Source organism: Haemorhous mexicanus, chromosome 2 (genome assembly GCF_027477595.1).
Source record: "Haemorhous mexicanus isolate bHaeMex1 chromosome 2, bHaeMex1.pri, whole genome shotgun sequence".
Classification (NCBI taxonomy): domain Eukaryota; kingdom Metazoa; phylum Chordata; class Aves; order Passeriformes; family Fringillidae; genus Haemorhous; species Haemorhous mexicanus.
This window is the reverse complement of record NC_082342.1, coordinates 108,830,777-108,848,431: the sequence shown is the minus strand read 5'-3', so window position 1 is coordinate 108,848,431 and position 17,655 is coordinate 108,830,777. Positions and strand designations below refer to the sequence as shown.

Sequence of the window (17,655 nt, the reverse complement as noted above, 5' to 3'; positions counted from 1 at the left end):
AAACAATTACTGACAATCCTCAGTAGGGTCTTTGAAATGGGTATGGCCAAATTAAGAAATAATTTGCATATGTTAATTATGTTCATTGTCAAATACTAGGAAAACAGGGATTGTTTCCACACCGAATCATTCCACTCCTGTTTGTACAGATGGATATTCAGGTAGTCTTCAGACAGGTTTTTAGCACATTATTTTTTCTTATTCCTCAGGGGACATTATTTTCTAAGATATTTATTAATTCTGTACATTGTGAGCTTGAGCGGGAGGAGTTAAACATCTTGTGTTATGAGACTTTTACCACTTCAATAAGAAGCAAGGCAATATTCCCCCAGATTATTAAGTTCATGCTTTCTGAAACCTTTTGTTTCAAAGGTTGCTGGTACACAGCTGTATGACTGGAGTCTTCAAGGATATATTGCTGTAGAAGCTCTTTGGAAGGATAATCCTAAGAAGAAGAAATCAGGGGAAAAAGGTGATAAGGTAAGAAGTCTGAGGAACTTGATTTCTGAAATTACCACTGCCTTTTCAGAAAAATAAAAATTATAAACAACAGTGGGTTTGTTCCACTGTGACTTGGCCTTTATTTCTGAAGAGAAATTTTTCATTCTCTCTTTCTAAGCTGTGGAAAAACATTAGGCTTACTTCAAGCTAAACTTTCAGAAATCCTGTTTGGAAGCTTCCTTTAGTATAATCTGATACAGATAAGCAAACAGAATTCTAGGAAATATATGTACATGGCTTAGTGAAGCATAGTGCGAGAGACTGGAGAACTGAGCAAGTTTATTAAATGTGTACCAAAGAAAGCCTGTAAGGTTTTAAGGTGTTTTTTTTTAGCTGCTGCTTAAAGAAAGAAAAGTTCAAATGTGTAATGTAAAGCTTCTCTTGTTTTAAATTCACTTCTAAACTCACTGTGACTGGGAGAGAGGTGTTTTGGAGACAGAATTTCACTTGGATAGACCTCGAGGATGGGACCAAGTTGCTTTGAGGCTGGATGTAGGACTAGTTCCAAAACAAGTTCCAAAACAAGCTGGATTGGGGAAATGTTCTCATGTCCTGGCAGTTGCTGAGTCTTCTGAGAGTGAAGACTTTCATCAGTGGATACTCATCCTGTATTGGCCCAAGGCACTTCAGTAAATGAACTTGAATAAACAAAGGTTGGTTAATCGTTCTGTACCTTTCCTAAAGCCTAGGCTGTCAAAAAGAAACTCAAAAAAGAGGCAGTGTTAAAATATTTCAGAAAGACAAACTGACAGCATTACTAAAAAATAGCTGAAGTTTTTCTTTAATTGTGTCCTAGGCTTTAAAAAGGGAACACGTGGTTGTTATTGGAAGGCAGAAACTTTTGACACTTTCATTTTGCTATAAGGCTTATTCAAGCACTTGCTACCTCAGCAGAAAAACAAACAGCCTGCAGAATTGCAGAGACCACTAAGTAAACACACTTCCTTCTCTTCCTCCTTGCAGAATCTTTAAATCACACCCCTTAGTTGCCAAAACATGTTACTTGCACAAAGGAGCAAAATGCTCATTGATGGGTGTTCTCCAAAAGTTCATCTCGTTGTTCAGATGCTGTCAGTGTGAGCTGCTGCTGTGTAACTTGATGGATTAGACAAGGTACAAAAACCCTGTGACTCAAATGAAGAAACAGTACTTGGTCACTTGATGAAATTGCTTGCATTTCCCATTACCACTGAGGCAAACAGCCTTACTGCTGCTTGGTCCTCGGAGTTCCTCAAGAGAGGGTCCTGTCTCCCTGCTGTGCAGAGAAGCTGAGCAGCAGCTGTAAGAAGCCACATGCTTTTGTCCAGAAGGGGGTCTGAGAAGTGATTCTAATAGAAGAAGTTTGCCCTGAAGCTTCCTTTGGCCTGGGTTGGTGAAACCATACAAAATGCATAGTTGAGGATCTGGGTGGGTAGAGATGGGTTTGTTTTAGGTTTGTTCCAGATGGAAATAATCATACAGATTATTAGCACCACCAAATCAGTATCAATTTTTCAAGCAGAAGAATTTCTGCTTAAGTTCTGTTTTTTTATTGGAGGCTTTTACTCACACAGAAGTGTCATGGAAGAAAGTGCTTTTAACTATCATATACTAAAATTGGCAAAAAAACTGTATCCTAAAACTGTAGGATAGATTCTGTGACTTCTGTACTTCTGTCTTAACTTGACAACCTTGTGGAAGAATTTGGTTGCTTTTGTATATGTATTTCTTATTGTCATTCTAGGCAGTTAGATTCCTGAACTAGTGAAGGCAGGTCTTAATGTTACTCTTGAGTTGTTGCAGCAGATGTAACCCATTTCATGAAACTATGCCAGAGCAAAAGACGTTATTTTTGTTTTTGTGACATTTACTCCAGCATTTTCCTGTTGCTACACAAAGGACTCTTGCAAATAGTCAAGCAGTATATGGGTGGCTCTTCTTGGCTTCTGTTAATTTGTTACGTTGCTCATAATTTGTTTGATAGTCATAGGTACCACAGCTGTGCATAACTTCATGTTTGTGCAGCAATATGTCATTAAAATAAATGTGGTATGTTAATTTTCTGAAGGTTTTATGAAACAAAATCCTGTGCCAAATTGAGGTAATATCAACTGAATTCTGAGTTCTGCCAAGAAAGATGAATTCTGGGACCTTCTGTGCCTACATTTCAAAACACTGTGGCTCCAGCCCCTCCATACAGCAAGTCTGGCAGATAAATGTTTTTAATATGCTGTTGAAGGATGGAGCTCTTCAGGATGTCAGGATAAAATCTCTCTGCTAAAACTGAAGCACATAGAAAAGTAATTTTCTTCTCTTAGTTCTCACTTTGTCTTGTCTCTATACCATTCAAAGACTTTTGTTGTATTTTTAACAATTTTGGATTCTCTCTCTTCCTGCAACACTGAATTGGCCACCCCTTGTTTTTAGTGAAGTGGCCAAATTGTGTAAAAGCAGAACAGCACTACAGTTCTAGGTACACCCTTCTTTTACCCTTTGTTCCTTTCTTCTTGTGTTTGCTCTTTCCCACTTTGGCCCAACTAGTAATGTAATCTCACAGAAAACTAATTTCCCTCTCAGCTTCAGAGACTGAGAGAAACTTTTATGGCATTTTATTTGGTTTTCATTCCTGTCTGGTGTGCTGATGACACCACCAGTAACTCAGCAATACTAATATATGATACATATAATTTTTAAACCCATATGTTTTTATTACACATGTAACTTATAAATATATTTTTATATAAATATATTTAAAATCTATCTCTATGGCAATCTCTGGGTATTTTATTAAGTGCTAGCTGGTTACAAAATGTCTCCAGCTGCAAAGAGGGCTCAGATTTGGCTGCTTTCCTGTACTTGCTTAGAACAAATGTCAAGGAAATTGTGGACCAGAACCTTCCTCACCTGAAAGCTCTGTTGAAAATTGTGGTGTCAGTGTTTTGACTGGGGAGCCTCACCATCAGCACCACAGATTGTGACCATAACAAACCTTGAATTGTGTTTTTAGAGAGTTTTGAAGTCATGTGTGTTTTGGTCATCTTTTAAAACACAACATAAGCAGCGGAGGGAGCTTCTTTCTTCAGAAAATGCTTGTCAGGCTTGGCTTTGGTAGGTTCTGAATAGGCAGGCAAAAGTTTGATCATCTCAACTAAAAGATAAACATCTACTTCTGGCAGAAAATGCTGTTTCCTGTCACATGCCCTCCTTTTATTGTTTGGTAGTAAGAATAAAAACAATATGAAACTTGTAAGAAATATTACTTCTTTTGGAGGGAATTCTTAGTATGGGCAGTGGGAAATTGAGATGTGCTAGAAGTGTGATGGACAGAAAGAATGTACTCTGCAAAACGTTGATCTCCTTAAGGACAGCTTAGAGCAACATTTTTGAAAGTACTTCATATTTTTGTGAGAGTTAAGTTCAAGGTCAACTTAAGTAAAAGAAGAAGGAGTTACTGATTGACTGGGGGAGGATGAATAAGGTAAGGCAGTGATGTTCTCTTTATTCCAAGCAATACATTGCAAACCGAAGAGGACAGAAGGTAAATTATTAATCTGTGAGCCCGGGTGAGACTTTGTTTTTCTTTTGCAGCTGCTTTTTTTTTTTTTTTCTGGCGGCCAGACTTTCCCTTTCAAGAGTTTCCATAAGCATAGAAGATACACACCTATCTTACATACTTTCGAAGTTGTAATTTCTAAGATCAGTGTAACAGGATCTGGCCATCTGCAAGACTTCTGAGGTAGCAACAGAAACTTCTGCACCTGGCTCAGCTGCAATGTAAGGGAAGGGGGCACCTCTCGTTTGGGGGTTTGACATTTAGCTGGTTTGCTTTGTGGGGGGGTTTCTTTGTATGGAAGGAAAATTTTCAAAGTAATCACGGTGGGTTTTTTGCAAAGTTTGTTGTTTCAAGTTTAGGTGTCAATGTATCTCTGCTAGACGGTGTGTGAGCTAAGTTGGGGTGGTTTTGAATCACTCATGTACTGACACTGTACAGTCCCCTTAGTTCCAGTGTTATTTTTAGTTTCAAATAATGATTTCTTTTTTTTTTTTTTTTTTTTTTAATCCCAAGGAATCCCTATGTATTGAAGATTTGATAATAAATTTATTTTGGATATTTCTTATCAGTCACTTTTCACTTGAAACAGTCAGAAACACAAGAATCCAAAATATTTCCTCTTCTACTGTGGAATAGAGCTCTGATGTGTGAACTCCCCTGGCCACCCAGATTTGTTATGGAGTGGTTGTGTTGAGCCAGAAAGTAAAAAGACTGTCTTGAATATGTGCCTGCTTCTGATTATGAGAGGGTACCCTGGCACAGAGAAAGTCTGTCTTCTGAGTCATTGATCTAAACACATATTTTGCTTCTGACCTGGTTTTTAGTGTGCTAGAGGACTTTGGCACTCTTTTCTGAAATGATGTGCCTGTGCCTCAGAAAGTCCTTTTCTGGCTAACTCACATTACTTGCTTGAGCTATCTCACTTAGGCTCACTATTTACACTGTGGGCATATACAGTGGTTGGAGTTAAAAACTTCTTAATTGCTAATTCAGCAAATGACTTTGTGTGAGGAATGATAGTCTATCAGTGGATTGGCTTGAATTAAATAACTCAGGCTTAACAGTTATACTTAAGGCAAGCCCTGTGATGAGATCTCCTGAGCTCATAGAAACAAAGGAATTTAGCAAGACCCTTCCTCTCTTGTGCAAGTGTGTGTGTTGCTTTAGATTGTTTTCCTCTTTCAGGACATTAAAAAAAAAAAAAAAGCTTACCTAGACAATAATTACTTTTTACAAGTTAAAACAAGAAACTGGAAAAACACAGCCTTCTCTGTGAGATTATTTTTAGTTCATTTGTTCAGGACTGCGTAAACTCTGAGATGAGGCATCATTAGTCAGATTATTCATTGTAAATTTTAGTAAAATATCATAACTTAAAAGTTCCTGTACAGGCAAATTACAGAGTAGATTATTATTTTGAAATGGGTGTGGTTTGTGGATGTGATTTCCTCTACTATGAAATATCCAGGGTAGTAATCAAAACAAAATGGATTTTTGAAAGAAAGAATTACCTTTTAAAGGTTTTGCTAGGCATTTTTTGAATAAACCACTTAAGAAATATCTTCATAATTGAATCTTTATATATTGAGTCCATATCTCCAGCATAGCAAATGCAGGATTGCACAGACTTGGTGCCTTACCGTGTTTAACTGGTAGTATATAAATTTGACCCATTCTTTGAAATATTTTCCAGTCTCTTCTAGTTTCTTTTGCTACATTTTCCATCACATTTAGTATTACAGAATCACAGAATAGTTTGGGATGGAAGGGATCTTAAAGATAATCTAGTTCCAGCCCTCTGCAGGAGCAGCTTCCACTAGATCAGGTTGCTCAGAGCCCCATCCATCCTGGTCTTGAGTATTTCCAGAGATGGGGCATCAACAGCTTCTCTGGACAACCTGTTCCAGGGCCTCGCCACTCTTACAGCAAAGAATTTCTTCCTGATATCTAATCTAAACCTGCCCTCTTCCAGTTTGAAGCCATTCCTCCTTGTCTGTCACTACAGGCCCTCCTGAAAAGTCCCTCTCCAGCTCTCTTGTACCCCCCTTTAGGCACTGGAAAGCTGCTAGAAGTTTTCCCAAAGCCTGCTCTTTTCCAGGCTGAGCAATGCCAGCTCTCTCAGCCTGTCTCTGTAGAAGAGATGCTCCAGCCCTCTGATGATCCCCTGGCCTCCACTGGACTTGCTCCAACAAGTCCACAGCCTTTTTATGTCCCAGGCCCCACAGCTGGACACAGCACTCCTGGTCTGCTTCTAAGAGCAAAGATGACGTGCAGCCCACACTACTTTTGAAGCAGCCCAAGATGTGGTTGGTTCTTGGGCTGCAAGGGCACATTGCCAGGTCATGTTGAGCTTTCCATCAATCAGCAACCCCAGATCCTTCTCCCCAGGGCTGTTCTCAAGCCATTCTCTGCCCAACCTGTGTTTGTGCTTGGGATTGTCCTGACCCCAGTGAAGGACCTTGCACTTGGCCTTACTGAACTTCATGAGGTTCACATGGGCCCATCTTTAAAGCCTATGAAGTCCCTCTGGATGACATCCCTTCCCTACAGCATCTTGACCACCACACAGCTTGGGATTGTTGGCAGACTTGCTGAGGGTGCCCTCAATCCCGGTGTCCTTGCTGCTGACAGAGGTGTCAGTGCCAGTCCCAGCACTGACCCCTGAGGAGCACCACTTGTAGGGGGATAGAATATAAGAAAGTAAAGGTAGTGTAGAAAGTACTCTTACCCCTAAGGAGTTGCAGCTGGGCCAACTATCAAAGCTTAGGAACAGGCCACAGCTGGAACCAATGAGAAGAAGAGTGCTATAAAAGAGTGGGTTGGCTGGTTGAGAAGGGAACTGGTGTCAGTTGGCTACTTTGTGAGGAAGAAAGAGTCAGTGCTGTGAAGAGCTGCCCACGAGGAAATAGCAAGAAGGTATGAAACTTTTGTGATAAGGAGACAACATTGTGGAACCCCTGCAATAAGATGAAAACACCACTTGTCCCTGGTCTCTCTCAAGCATCAGAGTGATGTCTGCAGTGTGACCATCCAGCCAGTTCCTTATCCGCTGAGTGGTCCATCTATCAAATCAATGTCTCTGCAGTTCAGAGACAAGGATGTCCTGCGGGACAGTGTCAAGCACTTTGCACAAGTCACAGATGACATCAGTCACTCTTCCCTTGTCCACCACTGCTGTAACCCTGTTAGAAAAGGCCACCAAATTTGTCAGGCACACTTTGCCATTAGTGAAGCCGTGTTGGCTCTCACGAATCATCTCTTTAATTAAGTCATGTTGGTTAAAATAGCCTTCTGGAATAAAGAGGAAATGCTGTTTAATTTCCATGTGTAGAATTTAATAACAATTGAGGGTGGGTGCCACCTCTGATTATTTCACCCAAACCCCTGTTCAAAGCGGAGACGGTTTCAAAATTAGATTTGGTGGTTCAGGCCTTATATAACCATGTGCTGAATATTTCCTGGTGTGGAGATTTAGAAACTTGTCAGGAAAACCTGCTCCAATGATCAGTGGTGTGATACATTTACAATTTTTTGTCGTTTGATCTAAGAGAAATCTGCCATGCTCCTCTGTCCTTTTCTCCCTGTCCTTTAGATGTGAAATTCTGAGAAGGACGTGGCTCTTCCAAATATATAAATGCCCATTAAGAAATTGTGGATAGGAATTAGGTTCCCCCTTTGTCTGGTCCTCACTAGTCTGAACAGATCCTCATCTCAGCTTGTCCTTCTATGTACTTCAGTCCCCAAGCCATGTGTGTGGCCCTTTAAGTATTTTAATGGATATGTATTTAGAGCTGTAATCAAATGCATGTTTGTTATAGCATCTTGGCAAATAGATAGACCAGACCCTGTAACAAGCTTCTCCATTCTTTGATTTCTGTCATTAATGTTGGGGAAAGTGTGAGAACACCCTCTAAAGGCATATGTGCTAAAAGAGGTCTATTGTATAAATCCACACAGAATTCAGAGAATGCAAAATAGCAACTACTCTATGGGTATTCATCCTCTGTTATTAATACAGGCAAAATGATTCAATTAAAGCTCTTCTGTTGAAAATACTTGCTCTTTCAAATCCTTTAATTGCTTGGCTAGCTTCAGGAAGACTAAAGTCTAGAAAGTGTTTGGTAGAAGATCATATTTGAATGTATTATACTGAATTAGTCTCATGAAGCACTTGATTTTGTGAGGTATTTTTTTTTCAGTTTTTGAAGAGGGTTTCTGTTCTGATAAAAACATTAATCATGGATTGCCTCAATTGAAATGTTGTGCACATTTTTTCTCTTTCTCAAGGGTGATGCAGTGGGTGACAAGCCCCTGGAAGTCCATGCTGCTTCAAATAAAGAGCAGACCCAGAAGTAGAATGCTACAGCACCTGGCATCAAACAGGTAAAAGATAAAGACTTTAAATGGTTTGTGGCTAAGCAGCAGAGTAACTGGGGAAAGCTGAACATTTTCAAGTTTGACTTGTAGTTTTCTTCATAATGATTAAGAGAGTGCAGGCAGATGTTTTTATTTGTCCTAAAATTTATCAAGAATATATGCACTCCCTAACACTATTCAAGTTAAGAAATCTAAATTCTTCATCTTTCGAACATATCAAGTAAATACATGTCTGTTTGAAAGGTTCTGAATAATTGAGGAAAGCCTTGTGATTGTGGTGTTGGTTGGGTTTGGCCTTTTATTTTCTTTTTCATCTTCCCATTTCTGCCTTCCTTACCAAAAATCTCTTTGCCTTTTTTGTCATGCTTGTACAAGTATTAGGGTGGGGAAAGAAACCTCTTCCCTGCTGATAAGTTTTCTCTAAAGATTTGTGAGTACCAGGGTACAGCACTGCCTTACAGCCTGTAAAAGTCCATGATGTGCCTGACCTTTCATGTTAATGCAGCTCCCAAATGAGTCCTGTTGGGAACAAAAGATCGAGGAAATGAGGGCAGCATTTTCCAGGCTCTCCAAGGCAGAAACTCGAGATACCAGTTCTGACTTGGCCTCGGGGCTGTGTTCTAAACTCCAGCAAGTCCTATGGTTACAGTTTCTAGAAAAGCAAAACAGAAACATCCTCTTCAATTTTTTGTGATGGTTTGGTTTCATAGGATAAAAATTGCTGTGTATTTGAGGCTTATTACAAATAATTATAACCTAATTGGACAAAATTTAGCACAAAATGTCAGATGTCTGCTCTGTTATCAGTTGATAAAGAATGTCTCTTCTGAACATGTTTTCTACTTGCTTTTCTTTGCCCTGTATTATTTTTGCATCATGTTAAAAACTTGCTTTTCATCAGAAAGTGATCCTGACATTATAGAGACTCCTCATCATTTTTCTATGCAGTATTGCATTTACCAGAAAAATTTCATTTTTCTTTCTTTGCTGCCAACTTGTGTAAATAGAGTCCAGATCTGGCAAACTGCATCAGTTTTTTTTCCATGCACCAACATCAGTCACATATGTTTGCAGATGTGGTGGAATGCACCCATTTGCTCAGCAGCAGCATTCCATTGCTACATGGGCAGCTTTAAAAGAAAACCTAGTTTTTAATGTTGGCTCCCTTAAAGTGTTTTTAATTGCTATTGCTAATTCTCACAACAGCAATGTGAGCTTCTTGACTGGCTGATGTACTGAGTAACTTAGCTTTCCCTTTAGAGCTATGAATAAAGTCTTTAAGAATACATGTTTTCCAAGTAGTTTGTAAGATAGTAATGTAAAATAAAAAATAAAAAAAAATAATGGGAGGATTTTTTAATATTTTTTTGTGTAAAGAATCCCAAGAGAACTGAGAGAAAGAAAAGCCTAAAATTCACTGAAATATTGTTGTGCTTCTTGTCAACTACGACAGAGCTACTAAATGATTAAAACCCAAGAAAACTGAACTTTTGTTTGTGACACTGCACAAATATCAAGGTTCAAACAGAAATCCATAAATAGGTTTTATTTTCTTTTAGAATTTCTTTCTATGAATATAATTTTTTTATTCACTTTTTGAAATGTCAGCCGTTTGCTTCAGGCACATTTTCTTTGTTTGGGGAAGGTTTTAAGAGAGTAAAGATAAATTGCCCAGGAGCTTGAAGAGCCTGAGCACACCTGGTTTTGAAACCTATATGCTTCACCTCAGGTTGTTTCTGGAGGAGGCACATGAAGGGAACTGCTGGATTTTTGACCTAGGGCAACCAGATGGTGAAAGTTCAATTCAGTATCAAGTTCAGCTGCTCTGTGGGGGTGGCAGTTTGTTATTTGAGCTTGAAATCAAATTCTGTCATTTAACTTCTTACCCAAGTCCAGATGTTTTGTTGGATTTGGGTGATCCCAAAGGTTGGAGAACATTGCTGTGATCTTTGAAAAGACACATTTTTTTTATTCTAGATGAGATCAGTCCTGAAAGTCTCACTGCATTTTCAACTGTTGGTAATATTCCTAGTTGAATGTGGTTAATAAAATGAAGACAATCTCATTTCCTCCATGATTTGCCGCAGCATGGGTCTCTGAACTGTGAATGGTCAGCCAAGGACAAAATCATATTGGGTTGAAGACAACAACACATTTCTCTATTCCAAAAACCAGCAGCACTGCACCTCCTTTATTATAGTTTGTCATCAAAAATGATATGCAAACTTCAGCTCAAACCACATCCCACTGTGGAAGAAAAAAGCTTTAATTTTATCCAGCTGTTGTATTTGGGAGTTGCACGGAAGTGACAGGGTTTCGTGTTTTTTCATGAAGATGGCATATCTCATTTTCACTCTGTTCCAGATCTATATTTATATAATTCCATTTCTTTGAGTTAAATCGCCCTAGTCTTACTCCAGAGTAAGTAAGATTAGGAAAACATGCATTTGATGGGAATTTAAAAGAATTCTTTTTGAGAAAGTTGGTTTATTACACAAGATTCCAGTTGGTGTTTGGTTTGATGAGTTCTCTTTTGTCTTTCCATTTAGTTCAACTGTGGGAATCGAGTCCTCTAGAACAGACATGATCATCATGATCATCTAATGTCAGTAATATGAAGAGTTAAATATCTCTACTGCAAGCAAATTGGTGTTGAGAATGTTCCTCAAACAGATTTTGATCAACTTGCCACATCAAAGAAAAAAGCTTTGATTGAACTGTAAAAACGAAAACGCCTGATAAATTTAATTCTGCTTTCTTCCTCCATTCCTCTCCCCCTTAACCTCTGTCCCCTTTCTTTGGTTATAGGTGAATAAAAATATAGATATGAGCAACCATTTCCCAAGAAAAAGATGAAAACCATCTGAATTCGTTTTGAATGTGACTAATCTGCCTTCTGCCTCAGGACAGTCTGATGATCTGCTCGGGCTTCTGGTATGGCTTCTGTGAAAGGACACTACGTGTTGGGTCAGTCCTGAGACTTCGTCCTCTGTTCTGCAGTGGCACTCAAGGCTGCCCATGCTTGTCCCATTGCAGGATCAACATTGCAAGTAGCAAGTCTCAAAATCCCTCGGTCTCTTTATTATTTATATATAAAATAAAATTCCAGTTACAGAAAATGTCAATTTTTTTCCCCTCCTCCTGTCTTCTTTAAACTCACAGATGTGATGTTTGCACAATCTGAGAGGTTCTCTAGGTGGTGTTGACAGTGCCTGTATTTTTTACCAGCGAGGAAAGCTGAAAGTAGTAGGATGTTTTGGCTAACATGAGCTCATGGAATTGGGAATGGGAACAATTACAATGACTCTTGTGTTTTGTCTGAGTCCCCCCCTCCTTTCTATACACGTCCTCTGCCTCATCAGTGCCAGCAGGAGGTGTGTAATGAAGCATCTGTGAGTTCCTGTCTGGTGGATGGATGGGAATGGAGCTGTTAATGCTTGTTCTTGTTTTTGCTTGAATGCGCAGCACAATGGGAACCAGAACGTTACTGTGGTGGGAACCAGCCATAGAATAACTTGGTTGTTTCCTTATTCCCACCCAGAGGAGGAGAGGAGAAAGTGATGTGAAGGGAAATACAAAAGGATATCCAGCATTTTGAAATCTTTGCACAATAAAACCCTTTCATCGTTTGCTGTCATTTCCATGAGTCTCTCTTTTGGGGCTTGATGCATTAGAAGTTACTGTAATCCAAGCAGCTCAGAGCATTTAAAGCTGTGTTGGTGAGCCTTAAATGCTCCTTAATTAATCAGTGAATATGAGGAATGGGGGAAGGATAACATGAAATATGTGTTTGTGTGATACATTAACTTTCTTAAAAGAGCAGGGAAGAAAATGTAAAGTAAATCAGATTCAAAATGCTTCTAAACATCTTTGTTATTCCATGGTTAGGTATTCCAGCTGAGCATATTCCCCAGACTTCTAGAGAAAAACAAACAGACCTTGTCTGTGTAAATGCCAGTCTGTGTGGGCATTGTAAAACAGGCCAGCTCTTTTTAGTACGGGCAATAAGGCATGTGGTTGCCCTAGGCAGAAAAACAGTATCTCCCAACACGTTCAGTGCATGTTTTTATGATTGTTTTAGGCTGGTAAAGATATATGTTGATATAGGGAGCAGAGTTCTTGCATGAGGTTTGGGAGGTGTGTGTGTGTGTGTGGTTTTGTTTTGACTTGAAACTTGCCAAGATAGTTTAAGCAGGCTTGGGAGGATCAAAGTAGTGTTTTTGTCAGTAGTGGAAAGGAAACTTGGGAAACAGAGCAGTTAATGCTCTGTTACACCACTCCTGTCGTACAAGCATAGATTTGTTTCTGCCCTTAAGATAGTTCCTCACTTACGCATTCTCATAGCACATAGAGAATATCTACCATAGAATTAGGAATACAGCTTTAGAAGCTTGTTTTTTTTCAGTTTCATATTATTTCAATATTTGGTATGTGCCACATTGGCCTTTAAGGATGTGATTACTTGCTAATTCAGTTCTTTGTTTACATATACACATGTGCATGTTTATTAGCCTGGGTTGAATAAATATCACTTAAATGCTTTTCACTTGATAGATCTTAATTCAGCATATTTACACTGCTGCTTAAAAATGTCCCAAGTGATTGACATCAAACAGGAATGCTTTTATCTAACAGGAAATTACTGCCTTCGAGCACCTGCATACACACATGACAAGGAGATGGTTCCAAAATGTGAGCAAGACAGCCTTAGCTGGAATCCTTCTTCTGGTTTTTATAACTACAGGAAATAAAACAGTGTCATGCTGGTAAGAGCCCAAGAGTTTGTAAACATCAACTTTCTTGGCCCAGACATTCCTAATGAGGAACAGGAGAGGAGCTGACCACTGCTGGTGTCTATACATATCTATATATGTGTGTATGCACACACATGGAACTAAATTGTGCATGCATGTATTATCTTCTGCCAGACTTTGCCTGTGGGTATTACAATGTAGGCTAAAAATGGTATGTTCCCTACCCAAGTGTCATGTTGGGTCATCCTTCTACTTGAAGCTTTTTGGCTTGGTAACTGGACTGTGTGCAGCTGAAACAGTGTTCTCATCTCTGCATCCTTGGCTACACTGGCTGCAGGAGATGTTGGGGCCAGGTTGCAGTGCTCTCTTAAAAACACCATCTTTAATCTGCAGCATGTGAAGGTTGTCGTACTGGAGGTCATCAGGGTCAGAGGATGGCCCTACATTGGGATGAGGATTCCTGTAGGCAGCATATCTCGTGTAAAAAGTGACAGCGAAGCCTCTCTGTTTGCTAGGAGCATCACCAGCCTGGAATAATCCAGTTAACCCAGGTAAATGTGCACAGTCTTGCAGCCTTCAGTAAACACACAGGATTTTGCCACAAATGTTCATTGCGAAACTCTGGTTCAGACTCAGTCCTGTGACTGCAGGAGGCCCCAGACACAGATTTCACAGCAATCATAATGGAAATGTTTTGCAGCCTTTGTCATTGCATCTGTCACCTTCAAGGAGAGCAGTAAAGACCAAGATTGATGTGGAGGAAATTGCCTTTTACTCCGTGAGAAAACAGTGCCCTGGGAGTTGAAGGGACTTGTTACTGCTGTTTATTGGCAGATAAACCTCAGGGTGAGCACATTTGCTTCCGGACAAATAGAAACTGCTGCATTTGGTTCTTTTTCCCTTTTCTGTTTTGTTTTGTTATGATTATTTCTGTACCTTCCTATTAATTCTGAGCTACTTCTAAAGCCAGTTTTATCACAATAAACTGCTATTGACAAAGAGCATTTTGGCTGTTCAGGCATGCTGAGAAGGCCTGCATGGCTTCCCACTGGACCTTCCTGGATGCAGCCTCTCAGCAGTGTTGGCTGTTGCACCTGGGTGGCCTGGCAGCTGCCTAGGTTAACCCCCATCCAGAGAGGTTTTGACGGGTACAAAAGCTTCTTGTTTACAAGGAAGACATTTGATAACAATATCTAAACTACAAAGCAGAAGTTGTTTTAGTAGAAAAAAAGTATGTTTCTAATTGTGCAACAACCCTCTGTCCTCTTAAGTCTGTACCATTAGCTGATTCTGGTATTTTTTGACCGGATATGGTTCTTAAGTTGACTGGAGCTGGCAGCTTTCTTAGGGTCCTTCTGCAGAAAGTGTTGGTGTATTGATGCAGTTGGAGTGTTTTCTTCTATTTCATGACAGTGAAATACATCACTGGCTATCTCTCTTAAAGATCAAAGTCTGAGCTGGACTTGAAGTTCATGGATTCTTCCAGTGCTGCTCTCACAGCCACATTTTCAAGCTGGTGTTCTGGTAGCCATTGCACTGATGTTGAAAGCTGGCAAAGTCAAAGGTGGGCTGAGGATGTCTCGTGGCTGGTTACAAATCTGCTCCCTCAAAAGGATTCCTCCCTCCCTCTGCTCCATTGGAAATGGACCTACAATGCCTGCAGTAGACTGAACTTCTCTACTCCTCCTTACCCTTCTTCTTTGTGTGTGTGTGTGTGTGTGCATTTAAAGGCCTAAATCTACCAAGCAACCCACAAAGCCAGTCAGTCACATGTGCTGTGTCCTACTGTGGCAGGTAAACTGGATGCAATGCTCCATCACCAGCCTCAGTTACTGGGGCACGATCCTGTAGTGGGTGAGCTTTGCTGGATCTTCTGCAGGGAGGAGGATCCCAGCTGACTTGCTTGCAGTGTGCCTGGCAGATAGTCATGGCACAGCCTGAGCTGTGCTTGTGATCCCAGAGCCTTTGTGCCCACTGTGAAACGGAGCAGTGGGGACAATTGGACAGCCTGGTCAGGGAACTTCTCTTTTTGTTTAAGTGTGATTATAAACATTCACAAGACTCAAGAATTTGATCGAGACTAAAGCTAAAGGGTGCACTTTAGTCTGAGTGTCCAGCTCTTCCTCAGCAAAGCTAACCTGAAGGTGGTAATACAGCCAATGAAGTGACAGGATGGGTCATTTGCTCCACGATTTTTGGCTGGGGGACAGATGCTGTGGCAGGAAGGCTGTTGGTGCAGTCTTTAACCCACTGGGACTGTGTAGACAAGTAGTGGAGGGCTGTCAGAAAGCACCTCATCTTTTCCCAGGGGCTTGTGCAATGTGCATTGTAAGGGAGTAGTGAGTTCAGCCCCTGCATGCCCAGATAAAAGAATAACCTCACAAGGAGAACTTAATTTCTCCCTGCTTTGGCCGTTACAGTGTGAGGCCACAGGACCCACCACGTCCCATACCGAAATCTTCCAAAATCCGCTATTCTTTGTCCCACTGCATCTGAACTTCCAGGTCTTTGTCTGGAGTACCTTCCTACAACTCCAGGGCGCAGCACCCGTGCCTTTGGGGAAGTTCAGTCGGTTTCTTTGAACTGAAAGTGAACCACATGCTTGGCTGGGAGCGCTGAGGAGCCCTGGAGGAGCCCCGGAGCCTGCTGTGCCCCGCTCCGCGGGCAGAGGAGGGAAGGACGCCTCGAGCAGGGCGATGCTCCCTCCCTGCCAGCTCACATCTTCACCCCAGGGATGGAGGAAAGCTCTCAGTGCCCCAGCGAAGGGGGGAGTGCTGAAGCACAAAGCCAGAAATGTCTCCGTGGTTGTATGCACGTACCAGCTAGCGATCACAGACAGCCAGCTGGAGACGGCCCTCACCACCACAGTTTTAGCCCCTTTAATTTATTTTTGTTACTGTTAAGAACGGTATACAGAAACATGGGGAGTTTGTGTATCAATCCTCAGTGAAAAGAGATTCTTCCCTTCCCCCCACCCCCTGCCCTAGATTAAGTTCACCAACGTCCTCTTTGTAAATTTAGCAAGCTTCAGACTCACTTCCTTTTGTCAGGAGACCTAAAAGAGCCATTTCCTGATTCGTACAGGGCTCTTGTATGCACACACTAAGTGCTCATTCATGCCGTGAATCATAAAGGTAACCTCAGTTCAAAGCACAGCGCTGATACTTCGGCGTGGGACCAAAAGAAAAAAAAAAGAGAGAGAGAAAAAAAAAAAAAAAGAGTTTTGTAATTCAGCGCAGCGCGCGTTGAAGTCATCTTAGCATTTACTGAGTAGCCGCGCCAGGGGAGTTTTGGTCTTCTGTCTAAAAAGCATCGTTTACAAACTGGCTACAGTAAAACGGGCTGGTGAAAGCACCAAGGCCAGCCCAAAGGATTATGTTTACTGTCGTGTGCCAGGCTTGACACATTTTTCATATCCTGCCAGAGACGAGGAATGGCATCAGGAGCTGCCGCTGAGTCAGGCTCGGGAGCGGCGCGGGCTCAGCGCAGCGCCTCTCACCGAGCTCGGTGAAGGTGCTGGGGAAAACTCAGCTCTGCCGCGAGCGAAGGACTCGCTCTCCTGTCTGAGGTTCACTGGGAGGTCAGCGAGGCACGGTCTGTTGTGTTTATCTCTCCTGTACTCGTCTCCGGGTTCATCTGACAATGAAAGGGATGAGCTGTTACTGGCTGAAAGAAGAAAGAAATGTGCACTGCTCTCTCTATCCCTGCCAAGAGGGAGCGCGAGCCAATTCGTACATAATATTGGTGTCTTCTGCCATTTAGCAGCTTTTGCACAGCATCCAACTGTACAAGGACACGTCCCTGGGGTCAAACAAACTTTGGCTGTACTTCTGCCTTGATGAAGTAAGATCAGTATGATCTCTCCTTGTTCAAAAGAGCAAAATACACAGATGCTAAAATCAGCAACTGTGTTTTGACCAAGAAGAAAACAGTAAAAGGGAAGGAGGCTTAGCTTGTGGAAAAAAGAGGTAACATAAATGTGAGTGCATCCTCTTTTACTACCACAACCCTTCTTGAACTCTTAAAAAGGCCAGATATTCACCAGTCGCTTTTTACCATTATTGCTTTTACAGTATTGTCCTATTTGCAGATGGGTTAGCCTGCTAAGGAGAGTCTCTTGTTTGAGGAATGTTAGAGGAGCAGTGGTGTAAAAGCACTTTCTGCCCTGGGCTAGCCAGCCCGGGGTGACTCATACCCAAAAGTAACAGAACTATGGGAGCAAAAAACCCAAACGATTTTAGGCTCCCAGGGGTGAGGTAAAGTGCAACATAGATGTGCAGGTAGACCTCTTCATACCTTAGGCCACAAATCTCTGAACTAAGATTGTGATGTGCTGTGATCAAAGCCTGATTTTTGTCCTGGAAGGCTACTATCATGAGTAAACCCATAGCCACCACTTGTAAGTAAACTGCAATAAATAAAATCACAACCACAAAGGAGTTGTGAGGTGGTAATTTTAATTAGTAGTCCTGTGGGACTTCCTGTATGTTT

The 17,655-nt window shown here is 41.1% G+C and overlaps 1 protein-coding gene across 2 annotated transcripts in view; it reads left to right on the top strand.

The window, feature by feature from the left end:
• APOO (apolipoprotein O) overlaps positions 1-11,535 on the top strand; it is a 28,212-nt gene extending 16,677 nt beyond the window's left edge. For both annotated transcript variants that reach the window (XM_059839906.1, XM_059839907.1), the window contains exons 7-9: positions 373-480; positions 8,321-8,416; positions 11,219-11,535. In XM_059839906.1, the coding sequence (XP_059695889.1) occupies positions 373-480; positions 8,321-8,389 (177 nt within the window). In that variant the 3' untranslated portion in view covers positions 8,390-8,416; positions 11,219-11,535. The remainder of the gene's footprint in view (positions 1-372; positions 481-8,320; positions 8,417-11,218) is intronic.
• The last annotated feature ends 6,120 nt before the right edge of the window (positions 11,536-17,655 follow it).